This window comes from Rhinatrema bivittatum, chromosome 4 (assembly GCF_901001135.1).
Source record: "Rhinatrema bivittatum chromosome 4, aRhiBiv1.1, whole genome shotgun sequence".
Classification (NCBI taxonomy): domain Eukaryota; kingdom Metazoa; phylum Chordata; class Amphibia; order Gymnophiona; family Rhinatrematidae; genus Rhinatrema; species Rhinatrema bivittatum.
Window position 1 is genome coordinate 312,883,680 of NC_042618.1, and position 14,541 is coordinate 312,898,220.

Sequence of the window (14,541 nt, forward strand, 5' to 3'; positions counted from 1 at the left end):
TCCTGTGGCTGTGGGCAACAATCTGTTGTGCTCACCATGAGGGAAACACTACTCCCCCCCCCCCAAAAAAATACAACAGAGCGCAACTGGAAGAATAGTGCTCTCCGCTGTAAAAGCATGCTGACCAGTACTAATACAGTGGTATCGTATCTTACGGATGGTCCTACAAACCCCACTAACCATGCTTGTGGTTGAATCCTATGGCACAGCAAGAACCAAGCACCATCTGTTAGAGTTGGTGGTTGCGCGCTGCCAAAAAGCAATCACAGAGTGTATGTTGGTGCCTTCCTCACCAGTGCTCCCTAGCACCTTATAGTGCAGAACAGACAAGGAGGCTGATATCTTGACACAATGATGGTAGAACCCTGGGCATGGCTGTGTACTGCACTGACAGAATGCTGCCTGCCAGCCTTGAAGTGCTTTGAGTAGATGACCCCTGCCGTATCCGACCATGCATGCTGTGCTCCACTGTCACACTAACTCCTAATGGAGTGAATTGGAACAGTGTGATGACTGCATCCCCAGTACCACTGGGGCTCTAATTATGGTGTGGTGGTAGGTGGCGTTCTATGGCGCTGACCCTATGGTACCCCCAGAACCTGATAAAGCTCCAAGATGCTGAACACAGCCCTTGAAATTGTGTCAGGAATGGCTCACCACTCTTTCCCTCATGGAACGGCAGCAGCAAAGTCCATGGCAACTGACAGTGCCCATGGTACTCTGTGATAGTGTCCTGTGGCATCTGACTGCAACCACTGGTGCACACAGTGGTGACCTGTGCCCATGAGGCCCATAGCGCTCGCATGCTCACCAACGATGGTTCGCAATAATGGCACCAAATGATAATGCACCCAGGGCTTCAACAGCACTTGACCGTGTCTTGACCAGTTTGACGGTATATAGGGTCAACCCCAGTGCCTCAGGCGCCCGCGGACATCAACAGCCAGGCGGCACCAATAGAGATCTCAGTGCTCAAAGGCATCAATGGACCAGCAGTACCGAGGATGCCAGGGGTGTCTGCAGGAAGAAGCTCTGCAGCTCCAACACGGTCACAACACGCCTCATCGATGTCCAAAGGAACCAATGACTACTGGCGCCATTGATGGTTCACCTTGGCTCATCTATATGTCAGAGGGCATTGATTCTGCGAGTTTGAAGGTGTGCCTCGCCAGCGGCTATGGCTGTCAAAAGCCTCAACAGCAACCCTAGCACTCATTAGCACAGATGGTGCATGAAGCCAAGCAGGCCCTCCAATGCCCCCTGATCCCAGCAGCTCAGGGCACCCAAGATGATCTGCATCTGAGGTGCCCAATAGCCATATGCCAGAGATGGGACAGCCTAATGCACCTTGGTGCCCCATCTGGACACTGCAAAGGAGCCTTAAGAGCACCAGACCATTGTGCCTGGATGCTTCAGTGCTCCAGAATACCTTGAGTAGATGGTGACCCCCAGCGCTCAACAGCACCAAGTTCGTCCAAGGCCAAAACCCCTGTCACCCAAGGGCTTTAATGGCACTCGAGGGCTCTCAGGAGCCCCGGCGGTCAATGGCCTCAAGTGTGACCAGGGCACTCAATGGCGATCCCAGTGCATCGATGGTGGTCCACATTGTCGAGAGCAGCAACAAATGTCATCGCTGGCCAACACACCTCGATGGCATAGATGGCATTGAGGCAGCTCTGCATTGCAATGGCATGGAGGGCAGCCATGCATGGCCTCGAGGGCATAGATGGCAGTCCTGCTCCCCGACACACATCGAAGCCCAAGGCGCTTGATGACACTAAGATAGATACCGTTCCTCTGGTATATCAAGACTCTATGGTGCCCGCAGACACCAATGGCACAGAAGGCCCAGCCACCACACTAGAAGCAAGCACGGCACTTGATGGTGACAACATGACCCTTACAGTATCAAGGGTGGTAATGCACCTCGACAGCTGAATACGTGACACGCACAGCTCCCGCGACCACACGACTCTGCAGAAAAAGAGAGACTGACGGACTCTGCCTAGGGGGCAGGGTGATAACTACAGCTGCACATGCTCAGTAGGGTATGTTTGAAAGTTCTAGATTCTTTGAGATCAAACTTCTGAACCAGGCTCCATCCGATGATGTCACCCATGTGTGAGGACTACTATCTTGCTTGTCCTCGGAGAATCATAAGTTCCATAACTATGACTTCTCTCTCTCTGCCGGCTCAAGTCATTCAGCTAGTGCCTTTGACCATTCCATCTTCCTCCAGAGTCACTCTGTTTTCCAACCTGCTCATCCATTCCAAAGTCTGAGCAGCAGCTACTTCTATAAGAGAACACACTGTCGTAGTCCCAGCCAGTTGGCAGGGCTAGCAAAGCCACTCAAAGGACATAAAAACAAAGAGCAAACTGGAAGAATGTCAGAAAATAAAAGAAAACAGATGCTTTTCGACATATGCACTTCATGTAACTAGTTTCAATTAATGATTTTTGTTTTAGTTTGCTAACTTCTCCCAAGCCCTGAGCTTCCATCCCGTTAAGAACCTGCCCACCATCTTAAGAAGGGGAAAATACCATGGTCCATCCTTTGCAACTGATGAATCTTTCTTCTCAGTTCAGTTTATTATTTAATATAACACAATTCCTTGTAATGTCAAAAGTGGTGCACATTAAAATCACTTTCAAAAGCTAAAATTATGCAATTACAATAAAAATCAAAGTATATCTTAAAATTAACAACATGCTTGAACTTAGTTACAACATTCTGATAAATAAGCTCCTCTTTACTCCTTGCTCATTCTTTTACCTTCTTATTATGCATTGCAACAGGAAATCCACTGTCCATAGGAGCCAGACTAGAGTGTAATTCAGATGTGCTCCTGCTACAGCATTCCCAGCCCAAAGAGCAGAAACTAGGCCTTTTAGTCAATCCTATCCAATGACATTAAGTCATAGTGAAGATTCTGTGCAGTTTTGGTAGCTTACCTTCTCTGATGCAGTTGCAATTCTTGTCCCTTGCAAATTTAAAGCTATACAGCTCAGCACACCCTCATGAGCAGGGATGTCTACAGGGGGCTTCTCGGTATTAGCCAAGTCTACAATCTGCACGTGCCCAGTGTGTGTACCAGGAAATGCCAGCAGAGAATTGTTACTGTTTGGACACAAGACACAGAGTCCTAAGAAGAAAATACATTAGAAGTATTACACATATGAGTTTGCTTTCATTTAACCTATGGATAGTGTGTCCAATTCACCCTTTAGAACCATCATTTGAGCCCTGGGATCTCATTTTGTTTGGCAATTCAGGTATTAAATTTCAAAGTGACTACAAAGGATCTGCAAAGATTTTCTAATAGTTTCCTTCCATCCGGCAGGAGTGAAGGTTAGAAGACAAGGGAAAGAAAGGGATCCAGGCCCGATATCCTCCTCCCTTGGCTAAATTGTTTTCATCTTCTTGTACTAGTTCAATGTTGGCTCTGCCTCCCCTCCCCACTGTCATCATCTGGGGAGCCATAAAGGCGATCCCCATAGTGAGGGCAGATCACTCCCTTTGGGAGCTCCTTCAGGAGTGAATGAGGATTTGCTATTGGTTGTAATTATTTGGGAGGGGAAGAGGTGAAAATTATTGATAAGAGGGTCTGTTAAGATGGGAGGCTTGGAGGTTTTATTGTATATAAGATGGACCTTGGCCTTTACCTCCTTAGTTAGAGTGGGGCAGTTAGGGTCTCTGTGTTTTTTTATTGATTAATTTATATTTATATTTTGATACAATAATTGTTTTAATTATGTATTGAATTTTTTTGGTTATATATTGGTTGTATAATTTTTAGGACTATGTATTCACCATTATTTATTTCACCTTTTCCCAACTGCATTAATATTGTTAAGTATTCTGTATTATTTTTATGATTATGTATCGTGCATTGAATATGGGTTTTATTCAAATGGAGATTCAATTTATTTACTTACATTTTAATACCACCCACCAGTCATCTGTTCAGAGTGGCAATTCGATTCCACGCCTAGGCAAAAACTAAAATCACAACCTTAACTTTTAAATTTAGACCAGAAGTTGAAGCGTGGCCAAATCTTGTTCCCATATAGCTTTCAGGGTAGAGCCTAGGTCCTTGGATAAGGTTAATCCTCAGACATCAGTGGTAAGCTTCATGCAATCTCAATTCTGGGACTAAACCAAAGACCCCCTATGCCCTTTGGTATCCCATTTCCCCCCTCCCCCCCCCCCCTCCAAAAATTTTTACGATCAACACATTAAGTCACTAGCCAACAAATACCTTTTGGATTGTAGCAGGTTTCAAAGACATGCAGCTGGTGGGGGTTGTGAGTGAACGTGAACACTTTAATCATGGAATCCAGAACCACCACAATCCTGAGAAAACAGAACACATTCTCTCCTCAAAATAAAATGGAAACATTTGAAAGCTTGTCAACCCATCACTATCTTTACATAAGAAGCAGCATCAAACACGTGCTAGTCACATTGCCCTGGTTGTTTTGGTATTTTTTTTCAGCTGTGATATCCTGGAGTCCTGAAAAAAAAAAAATTTAATCACAGCACTATTGTCTTTCTGCAAGGAGGATTTGGTTTCAGCAGTGAATGAATCCAACACATTATACGGGATTGAAATTTACACTCAGAAGAATGCCGGGGGGGGGGGGGGGGAAGAAACCTTCCACTATTTTTAGCTACTCTGCAACATTTCTTCTATTTCATCTATCTCCACCCCTCCAAAAATTAAGTAAATTAGGCACTATTAATAAATGAAAATGGTTCCAATCTGGAGACCTCAGAAGAAAAGACACACACAGGGGCTGGATAGTTGGGTCACAGGAAGCCTGGATTAAGTTTCCTGACTCTGATAACTGGCATGTTACAGGAGTGATGGGATAGAACTAAAGAGAGCAGTGCTTGTAATTGCTGAAGTAATCCCATACTGCCTTTAAAGTTTTTATATATATATATATATATATATATATATATATATATATATATATATATATATATATATAGATAGATAGATAGATAGATAGATATAGATATATAGAGAGAGAGAAAAAAAAATCCAATGGCACTTCTTACACTTTTACAAAGGGGGTCATACTCAAATCACTCTATACCACAAAAAAAACAATTATATATATATATATATGCACACACCACAGGTAGCAAAATATAGCAGTATTATAAATATGATAGACAAGTAGCTATAAAGAGAAAACACACAATCATAAGGATTATGGTTATAAATATCAAGTAGAGATAGAGATCAATTAGTAAAAAAAATTATTTAAAGAAAGAGGGAAAAACATTTTTTTAGAAAGAGGAAAGCAGAGTTGCTTACCTGTAACAGGTGTTCTCCTAGGACAGCAAGATATTAGTCCTCACACATGGGTTACCATCATCAGATGGAGCCCAGCACGGAAAACTTTTGTCAAAGTTTCTAGACCTTTGACTGGCACACTGAGCATGCCCAGCATGCCACTATCCTCGTGTCCACGCAGTGTCCTTCTTCAGTCTTATAATATAGAATTCGTGAAAAATAAAATAAACAAAGAAAAAAACAACTCTGCGGGGTGGCGGGTTGGTTTCGTAATGACTAATACCCTGCAGTTCTAGGAGAACACCCGTTACAGGTAAGCAACTCTGCTTTCTCCTAGGACAAGCAGGATGGTAGTCCTCACACATTGGTGAATACATAGCTACAGGCTGCTCCCAACAACAAACAAGACAGACAGGCATCCAACCTCAGTGCTGCCAGTCACAGAGGCAGACAGCCTGAATCCGAAGAAAGGGCCCAAGGTAGGGAGAGTTGGTTTTCATGGCTGAAAAAAAGATTACCGAGGACCAACTGACCATAACTACTGTCACGTCAACCATCTTTGTCCAGACAATAATGAGAGGCGAAGGTGTGGAGGGAACTCCAGGTTGCCGCCTTGTAGATCTCATCCATGGGTACCGCACGGAAGTAAGCCACCAAAGCTGACATGGCTTGTACAGAATGAGCCTTGACATGGCCCTCAATTTGCAGTCCCGCTTGCGCGTAGTAGAATGAAATACAATCTGCCAGCCGGTTTGACAAAGTCTGCTTGGACACTGTAACTCCCAACCTGCTCTTATCAAAGGAGACAAAGACTTGCATGGACTGGTGATGGGCCACTGCCCAGTCCAGGTAAAAGGCTAGTGCCCTCTTACAATCCAGAATGTGCAGGATTCATTCACCTTGGTGAGAGTGTGGCCTTGGAAAAACGATGGGCAGGACAATGGACTGATTGAGATGGAACTCCGTGACTACCTTTGGTAGTAACTTCGTATGCATGCGCAAAACCATCTTATCATGAAAACATTTTGTATAAGGTTGGTATGACACCAAAGCCTGAAGTTCGTTGATCCTGCATGCTGAGGTGATCGCAGCTAGGAAAATGACCTTTCAGGATAGATACTTCAGATAGCAAGATCTCAGGGGCTCAAATGGTGCTCTTATGAGATGGGTCAAGACCACATTGAGGTCCCAGGATACCGCAAGGGGTCAGATCGGAGGCTTGACATGAAGTAAGCCCCACATGAAACGCCCCACAAGAGGATAGGTTGAGATGGATGAGCCATCCACCCCCACCCCTGGTGATATGCTCCAATGGCACTGAGGTGAACGCTCACAGAGGTAGTCTTTAAGCCAGCCGCGGGTAGGTGTAACAGGTAGTCCAGAAGTCTAGGGATAGAGCAGGAGAACAGATCCAAACCGTTTCCCTTGCACCAGACCAAGAACCTCTTCCACTTGAGATTGTAAGACTTCCTAGTCAAAGGCTTCCTGGATTCCACCAGGACCCGAGATACACTCTCTGAGAGGCTCAGGGTCTGCAGGGTCATCCAGTTAACATTCACACCATGAAGGACAAGGCCTGGAGGTTGGGGTGACACAGCCTACCCTGATCCTGCATGATCAGGTCTGGCGCGGTCCCCAGATGGATCAGAGCCCATGAGGATAGATCCTACAGAAGCGGAAATCAGATCTACTGTGGCCAATAAGGCGCGATTAGGATCATGGTCCCTCGTCCTGTTGAAGCTTCAGGAGAGTCCTCGACACTAGTGGAAGCAGAGGGTACGCATATAGGAGGCCAGTGCCCCAGTGATGAACGAAGGCATCCGAAACTGATCAGCTGGCCATCCTGACTAGGGAGCAGAACCAATCCACTTTCTTGTTGCACGGGGAAGCAAACAGATCTATGTCTGGGGTCCCCCAATGGCGGAAGATCTGATCCACCACCTGCTGTTTCAGGGACCATTCGTGGGAGTAAAAGGCCCGACGCAAAGCATCCACCGTCATATTTTCAGTCTCCGGCAGGTATATAGCTCACAGAAGAATGCCCTGCAAGAGAGCCCAGAACCAGATCTGTACCGCCTCTTGGCAGAGGAGGAACAAACCTGTCCCCCCCCCTGCTTGTTCAGGTACCACATTGCCACTTTTTTTTTTTTTTATTTATGCATATTCAATTTAAACAAGACACAAACCTTGATAGAAAACATGACATTGATATATGAAAGAAAATAAATCACCATCATAAGTAACACAACTATCTCATACGCAATCTCCTTTTAAGTCCTCAGATAAAGAGGAGATTCAATTCACAACCCAAAGGAACATATTAATGAAAAAACAATGATCGATTAAACAGCCATATTACATTTATAGGGAACTGTTCACGAGTTATTACGGCTGGGAATTATCAGGAGAGTTGACAGAAGATATCTTACCAATCAAAGATTGGGTCAGCTGAGGGGGAGGGGGGTCAAAAATATGAATTATTCTGATATTTGGCCATGCACTTGCAAGGAAATTTAAGGAAAAAAATACCCCCTATTTGCTGAACTTGAAATCTCATTAGCAAAAATTGTTTATGCTTTTTTTAGGTCTGTCTAGAGACATCTGGAAAAACTTTTACTTTAAGCTGCATAAAAAGTTCTAATCTATGTCGAAAGAAAAGTCTCATCAGCCAGTCTTTATCGTGTTCAAGGACCAACGTGGTCACGACAAAATCCGATAGCATCCCAGTTGGCTCCTGGGGAATTCTTGCAGTTGCAGGATTGCCGGGCGGTGTTCCCTCAGCTGGGCTCATTGGTGAGAGCCAGGGAGAGAGGGGAGCTCAAATCCCCCCCCCCCTCTCTCCAGCAGTTGGATCCCGGCATTGGGCTGCTGCACATGACGTGGGTGTCTATCGGACCCGCCAAAGAGGACATTGGAAGGGCCACGGGGAAATACATTGTCCTTGGTTTTCTCTTCCTGCCCATCGAGGAGAAAATGAGACCAAAGGAAAAAAAATACAAGGTAACCGCCTGAGAGGAGTCCACATGCTGCTGCCTATCGGTCAGCCGTTTTGGATCCCCGCACCACATTGCCACTTGGGTATCAGTTTGCACCAGAAATACTTTGTTGGGCAAGTGATCCCTAAACACCCATAGTGCATACTGGATCACCCGGAGTTCCAGGAAGTTGATCTGAAGACTCTGCTCCTGCGAGGACCATTGACCCTGGGTGCTGAGGCCCAAAACATGGGCTCCCCAACCCATGTGGGACGCATCTGTAATGAGAACAACCTGAGGCGGAGAAACCTGGAAAGGCATTCCCACCTCTAGGTTGGACAGGGTATCCCACCATAAGAGGGATTGCCGAAATGGCGTGGTGACTATGATGGAAGCTCGAAGGTCCTGGGTGGCCCGACACCACTGAGAGCACAATGTCCACTGCACTCTGCACATGTGTAGTCGAGCAAAAGGCATGACATGCACCGTTGCCACCATGTGCCCCAAGAGACACAGGATTTGATGCGCAGAGACCTGGTGGCTACGAGAGATTGATTCTGCCAGGGACACCAAGGGCAGCGCTCGATCCCAGGGCAAAAAAGCCTCCCCCTGGACCATATCGAACCTGGCCCCAATGAAGTCCAGCTGTAGCGATGGAATCAGCTGGGATTTAGGGTAGTTGATTCGAAATCCCAGGGCCTCCAGTGTCCGGATGGTGGAGTGGAGAGAATGTAACGCTCCCTGCCTTCACAAGCCAATTGTCTAGGAAGGGGAAGACATGTAGCTGGTGTCTCCTGAGATAGGCTTCCACTACCACCAGGCATTTCGTGAAGATGCAGGGTGCGGATGCGAGGCCAAAAGGCAGCATCCGATACTAATAGTACTCCACCCTCTCCAGAAAATGGAGGTATTTCCAGTGGCAGGGAGATATCACAATATTAGCAGAAGTGTCTTTGAGATTGAGGGAGCAAAGCCATTCCCCAGGATCAGAGGAGAGAAATTAGGGCACCCAAAGAGAACATCTTGAATTTTTCTCTTTTGAGACATCTCTTCAATGCCCTTAGGTCTAAGATAGGATTAAGGCCTCCGGTTTTCTTGGGAATCAGGAAATACCTGGAGTAAAACCTGTCACCCTGCTGAATTGGTGGAACAGGTTCGATCACTTGAGCCATTAAAAGGGCAGAAAGCTCTAATCGCAGTATTTGCTGGTTCACTGCAGACCTCCATAGGGGACATGAAGAAGATTATGGAGGGGCCCATTGGAAGTTCAATCTGTATCCTCGCTGAACGATGGATAAGACCCATTGGTCCGAGGAAACTGACAGCCACCGGTCAGCAATGGTTTGTAGACAGCCCCCACAGGAGAGTCGTTCCTCGGGGGTACAGATTGCTGGCTTAAACTCCCTCGCCACCAGTCAAAATCCCGTGGTGGGGCTCTACTGCAGGGTCGGGTGCGGTCGAGGGGCACGTGGCTGCCTTACTCTTGACCTAGCTGGAGCCCGCTGGGGTCTCGCCCTAGCAGCTGGTGAATAATACTTCTGCGGCCTGTAAAAAGGGCGTCTTGAGGCTTGCCGTGCTGGCTTTTTGCTGAAGGACTGAGGTTCCGAGGTGCTAGCCGATAGCTGCTGGAAGGTTTCGTGGTAATCCTTCAGCTGTGCTACCGCTTCTTTGATCTTATCTTCAAAAAGATTCTGCCCAGTACAGGGCAGATCCGCAAGGTGGTCCTGAACTTCAGGTCGGAAGTCTGAGGCCCGAAGCCAGGCCATGCATTGAGCTCCAATGCCTGCTACTGCCACTCTCACCGCTGTTTCAGACACATCATAAGCTGAGTGGCCCTCGTGTTTGTCACATTCCAGGCCTTGTTGGATTACTTTCAGGAAATCCTCTAGTAACTGTTGTGGAAGGTGCTCCACCAGATCCTGAGCTTGTTTCCAGAGGTTTCTGGAATATTGGCTCATATGTGCTCACGACTTGGAGGAGCCGAAGCATGAGTCCGCAATCTCTTTGCTTTCTTTAAGGTGGATTCCACCACTACTGACTGGTGTGGAAGTTAGCGGCGTACAAATCCTGTGGTGGGTTTTACCAGACAGACAGACAGCATCAGTCTTCTGGTTTACTGGTGGGGTGGAAATGGGGTGCTCCCATTGCTGGATGACCAAATCTTTAAAGATGAACATGTACTGGTATTACAACCGCCTCTTTTGGAGTGTCCACAAATTGCAGGAATTCCAGTATCTTATACCCAGAATCTTGCTTGATCAGGAGCTGAAAATGCACCGATTCTACCACGGCCCTAATGAACCTGGCAAAAGTTAAGTCTTCCAGTGGAGACTTATGCCTCTCCTCAGGAGGAGATGGCTCGGAAGGCAAGGCCTCGGAGTCCTCCATTTAGGATGGGGACGCCTCCCCCTCCCAAGGGTCAAGAGGGGCATCCTCCTCACTCTATGCACACGGGGGCACCTGAGGTGGAGCCCCCAGTGAGCTTTTATGCCGAGACACCTACAGTCTCGGTGGCACCGAAGGCACCGCTGGAACCGGAGGATGCACTGGCATTGAAGGCCCTGTGGGCACCGGGAGCACCGAGGGAATCTGCAGTTCCATCATATCGATCCCGAAGGACCAGGGAGGGTTAGCACCAGTCGAGGTGTCCTATGCATAAGTGGCGTCATCAACCCCAACGGCCTATCCTCGTTGGAGGAATCACTTTCTGAGAAAGACACTAGTGGAGGCTGCATCAATGCCCTCTGCTGCAATACACCGAGCAGCAGATCCAGCTGCTCCAACAAAGGCACAAGCACCGATGAAGTTGGTGGCAGTCCCGGTGGCTCAATGCCCTGCAGGGCCCAGCCAACCGCCAGCTGCACAGGTCTCTTCAACTCCTCCTCTAATGATGACGAGGTCAGAACAGCTTGAGGAGGCGGCGGAGAAACCAGATCCTCCCTGGAATCATGAAGGGGATCTTTGCCTTCCACCAGAATCAGTGGGGATCACATGGGCCCTCAGATTGTACGGAAGGCAAGGCCTCCTCAGCCCAGGACCACTTCAGGGGCAGCACAATCGATGCCAGTGCCCTCCCGTAGTCGGACATATTATTTTCTTGATTTCCCCCAATGCTCGGCCCAGTCTTTCCCCAGAGCAGAGGGAGATGGCGAGGATCCAGACCTGAAACAAGAAGAAACTGACATCGGACGGTGTCCCGCACCCAGCTCCAGCCGGGTATCCGGTAGCGGAGGAGATACCAAAGGGGTTGGGGTTGCTAAGACCTCCCGACCCTTTGGTGTCGATGCCCCAATGCTGAACTCAAGGGTTCCGACTTTTTGTTTTATTTAGGCGGCGCGACGGCCCTTGGGGGTCATCTTGACACAAAAACCGCAGCCCCGGACATCATGCAATGCCACTAGGCATAAAATGCAAATCTCATGGGGGTCTATAATGGACATGGTCTGGGGGCACTGGGGACAACAGCAGAAGCCTTATGACACCATGGGAAAAAAAGAGCACAGCATGCTGTTGATGGCCGGCTGCCACCGGGGAGCGGCACCATTGGTAATAGACCGAGAATGACAAAGAGACTTAACTGAGGCACTCGATAACAACCCCTAAGTGCAGAGGGACCCGATGAGACTCGGGAAGGGAAGCCACGGTTACGAGGCTTCAGCGTCGCAGAAAAAGAGAGACTGAAGAGGGACCCCCGCATGCTGGGCATGCTCAGTGTGCCAGTCAAAATTCTAGAAATTTTGACAAAACTTTTCTATGCCAGCCTCCATTTGATGATGTCACCCATGTGTGAGAACTACCATCCTGCTTGTCCTAGGAGAAAAAGATAGATCAGAACCTACTACTCAATGGCAGCAAGCAAACTTATAGGAAAAAGATTACCTGCTGGATGTTAGGAAACAAAGCACATATACATTAGAATCCATCCTTGAAAAAGCAAGGAATTTCCAAAAAGTTCATCGCTGAATGATGCACGCACAGGTAATCTTTTTCATTCTGCAGAGGAAGCTATCTTGATTGGTGAAACAAGGATCTTCAGTTGGGTTTATTAATATGCCTTTACAAGACTGTGCTACAATAAGGCACATTTCAATATCTCCATTATACAGTATTGTTCACCGCTAGCTTAAAGCGTTTTAAGCTAAGCTCCAACAAGGCAACCAATATCCCAGCTATTGATATAGATGTTTTACTATAGAAGTCCAGTTTTGGGTTAAGTGATTTTTCTTTGATTTGATTAAGAATTTGTTTTGGGTTTTTTTGCCAGAGTTGATTACATTTGCTTCAGGCCTGTTGGCACGCTGTGTGCGACATTCCTACAAGTTTGCTTGCTACCACGGAGTAGTAGGCTATGATCTGGCTTTTTCCCCCCCTTTCTAAAAAGGTTTTTCCACGTTTTTAAAATATTTTTTGTACTAATTGATCTCTATCTCTACTTGATATTTATGATAGTAGTTCTTAGTGTGTGTGTGTGTGTGTGTGTGTGTGCAAAAACCCAGCTGCAGTAAGAGCTCTAATGATGTATATGAAAGATTTAAAAAAAAAATGTTTTATTTGTACCTAATACAGATATAAAAATACAATAGAGCTATAGTGAAAAGATCCTGATACCAACTTCACCAGATTATGGTATTTCGAATCCTGGCTTAATCCTGATCACTCCTGGGTCAGATTACATTATTTTGAATCCTGATTATAAAAATATAATAGAGCTATAGTGAAAAAGGTACAGGTTGTTCAAACAGAACACAACTCATTCCACATACATACCAGTGTACTCAAACATTCGCTAACTGAGGTGCACATAAACACAATTACATCTATCACACAAAAAAAGGTACACTCTGAAAAATGTATGTTGAAACATCTATTTAGAGCAAGCGTATGTCTTCCTGTGCTGTTATGTTAAACAACCCAAATGGCACCTATAAAACTGACAAATTAATTCACTTTACACAACGTATCCCATCCTGGGTTAGGGCAAGAGATTCTTTAATCCTAAGAATTAATAGAGCTCTCCTATTAGCAACTCCACCAGATTGAGATATTTTGAATCCAGGGGTCAGATCAGAAAATCCTGATACCTACTTCACCGGATTATGGTATTTCGAATCCTGGGTGTTGTGATCTCCGCCACTTTCCCCTCCCTGGGGCCGTGCCGGACCTACCTCCGCGGCTGGGGACGCCGCGTCCCACGTGGTCGGGGTCCCAGTGGCGCGGGCCGCTCCACGCGGCGACCGGCATGGCTGCCCTCTCTCCTGCTGGCGTCGCGCGCGCAGGAACGCTCTCCTTGAGCGTCTAGGACCGGGAAGGCAGGCCCCGCCTACCCTGATGACGTCATGCCTCCAGGACTTCTTAACCGGCGTCCGGACGTCTCTTCAGTGCCTTGCAACGAGGGTCGCTACTGTTAGTAGTTCTTAGTTGCGCTTCTGCTGTTCCGCTTCCCGGTTGACCTCAGCTTGTTCCTGACTCCGCTTCTGCCTGCCGCCTGCCATTGACCTCAGCTTGTTCCTGACTCCGCTCCTGCCTGCCGCCTGCCATTGACCTCAGCTTGTTCCTGACTCTGCTCCTGCCTGCCACTGACCTCAGCGTGTTCCCGACTCCGCCTCTGCCTGCAGCCTGCCATTGACTTCAGCTTGTGCCCGACTCCGCTCCTGCTTGCCGCCAGCCTCCGATCTCTGCCTGCACCTGAGACTGCATCGACTGGCTGTCAGCCTGACTCGGGTTTGTCTCCCTTTTACTCTCTGCCCGGTCTGTCTCTTTGCACGCTACAGACTCCGGTCCTGCCTTCAGCAGGTCACAGCCTACATTACGCTACAGACTCTGTTCCTGTTACCTGTCTGCTCCGCGGCATACTACAGATCCTGGGCCTGCTCTCTACTGCTTGTTCAGCAGGCTACAGACTATCTACTGCCCTGCTCTCGCCGGGCCTTCCTGTTCCCTGCTGCTGGACTCTGTGGATTACTCTTGCCCAGGCCTTCTCTATAGAGACTGTTACTGTGCTCCTAAGTCCCAAGGTTCTAGGACCCTACGGGCTCCTCCTGGGGGGTTCCTGGTTCCCGGGTGAAGACCTGTGCCTGTGGCTCCGCCTCCCGAGCTACTCTAACCAGGGTAGTTCGGTTCAAGGGTTCACACCTGGACTGCAGCTTCCCAGACTGCAACACCTGGGTTAATGAGGATTCGAAATACCATAATCTGACCCAGGAGTGATCAGAATTAACCCAGGATTCGAAACACCATAATCTGGTGAAGCTGGTATCA

General features: G+C 47.5%; 1 protein-coding gene across 3 annotated transcripts in view; it reads right to left on the minus strand.

Annotated features, from left to right (window-relative positions):
• The window catches only part of WDR45B (WD repeat domain 45B), a 147,194-nt gene that overhangs the window by 36,816 nt on the left and 95,837 nt on the right, over nt 1-14,541 (minus strand). For all 3 annotated transcript variants that reach the window (XM_029600268.1, XM_029600266.1, XM_029600269.1), the window contains 2 exons: nt 4,262-4,356; nt 2,955-3,145 (listed from right to left, as the gene is read on the minus strand). In XM_029600268.1, coding sequence (XP_029456128.1) covers nt 2,955-3,145; nt 4,262-4,356 — 286 coding nt within the window. The remainder of the gene's footprint in view (nt 1-2,954; nt 3,146-4,261; nt 4,357-14,541) is intronic.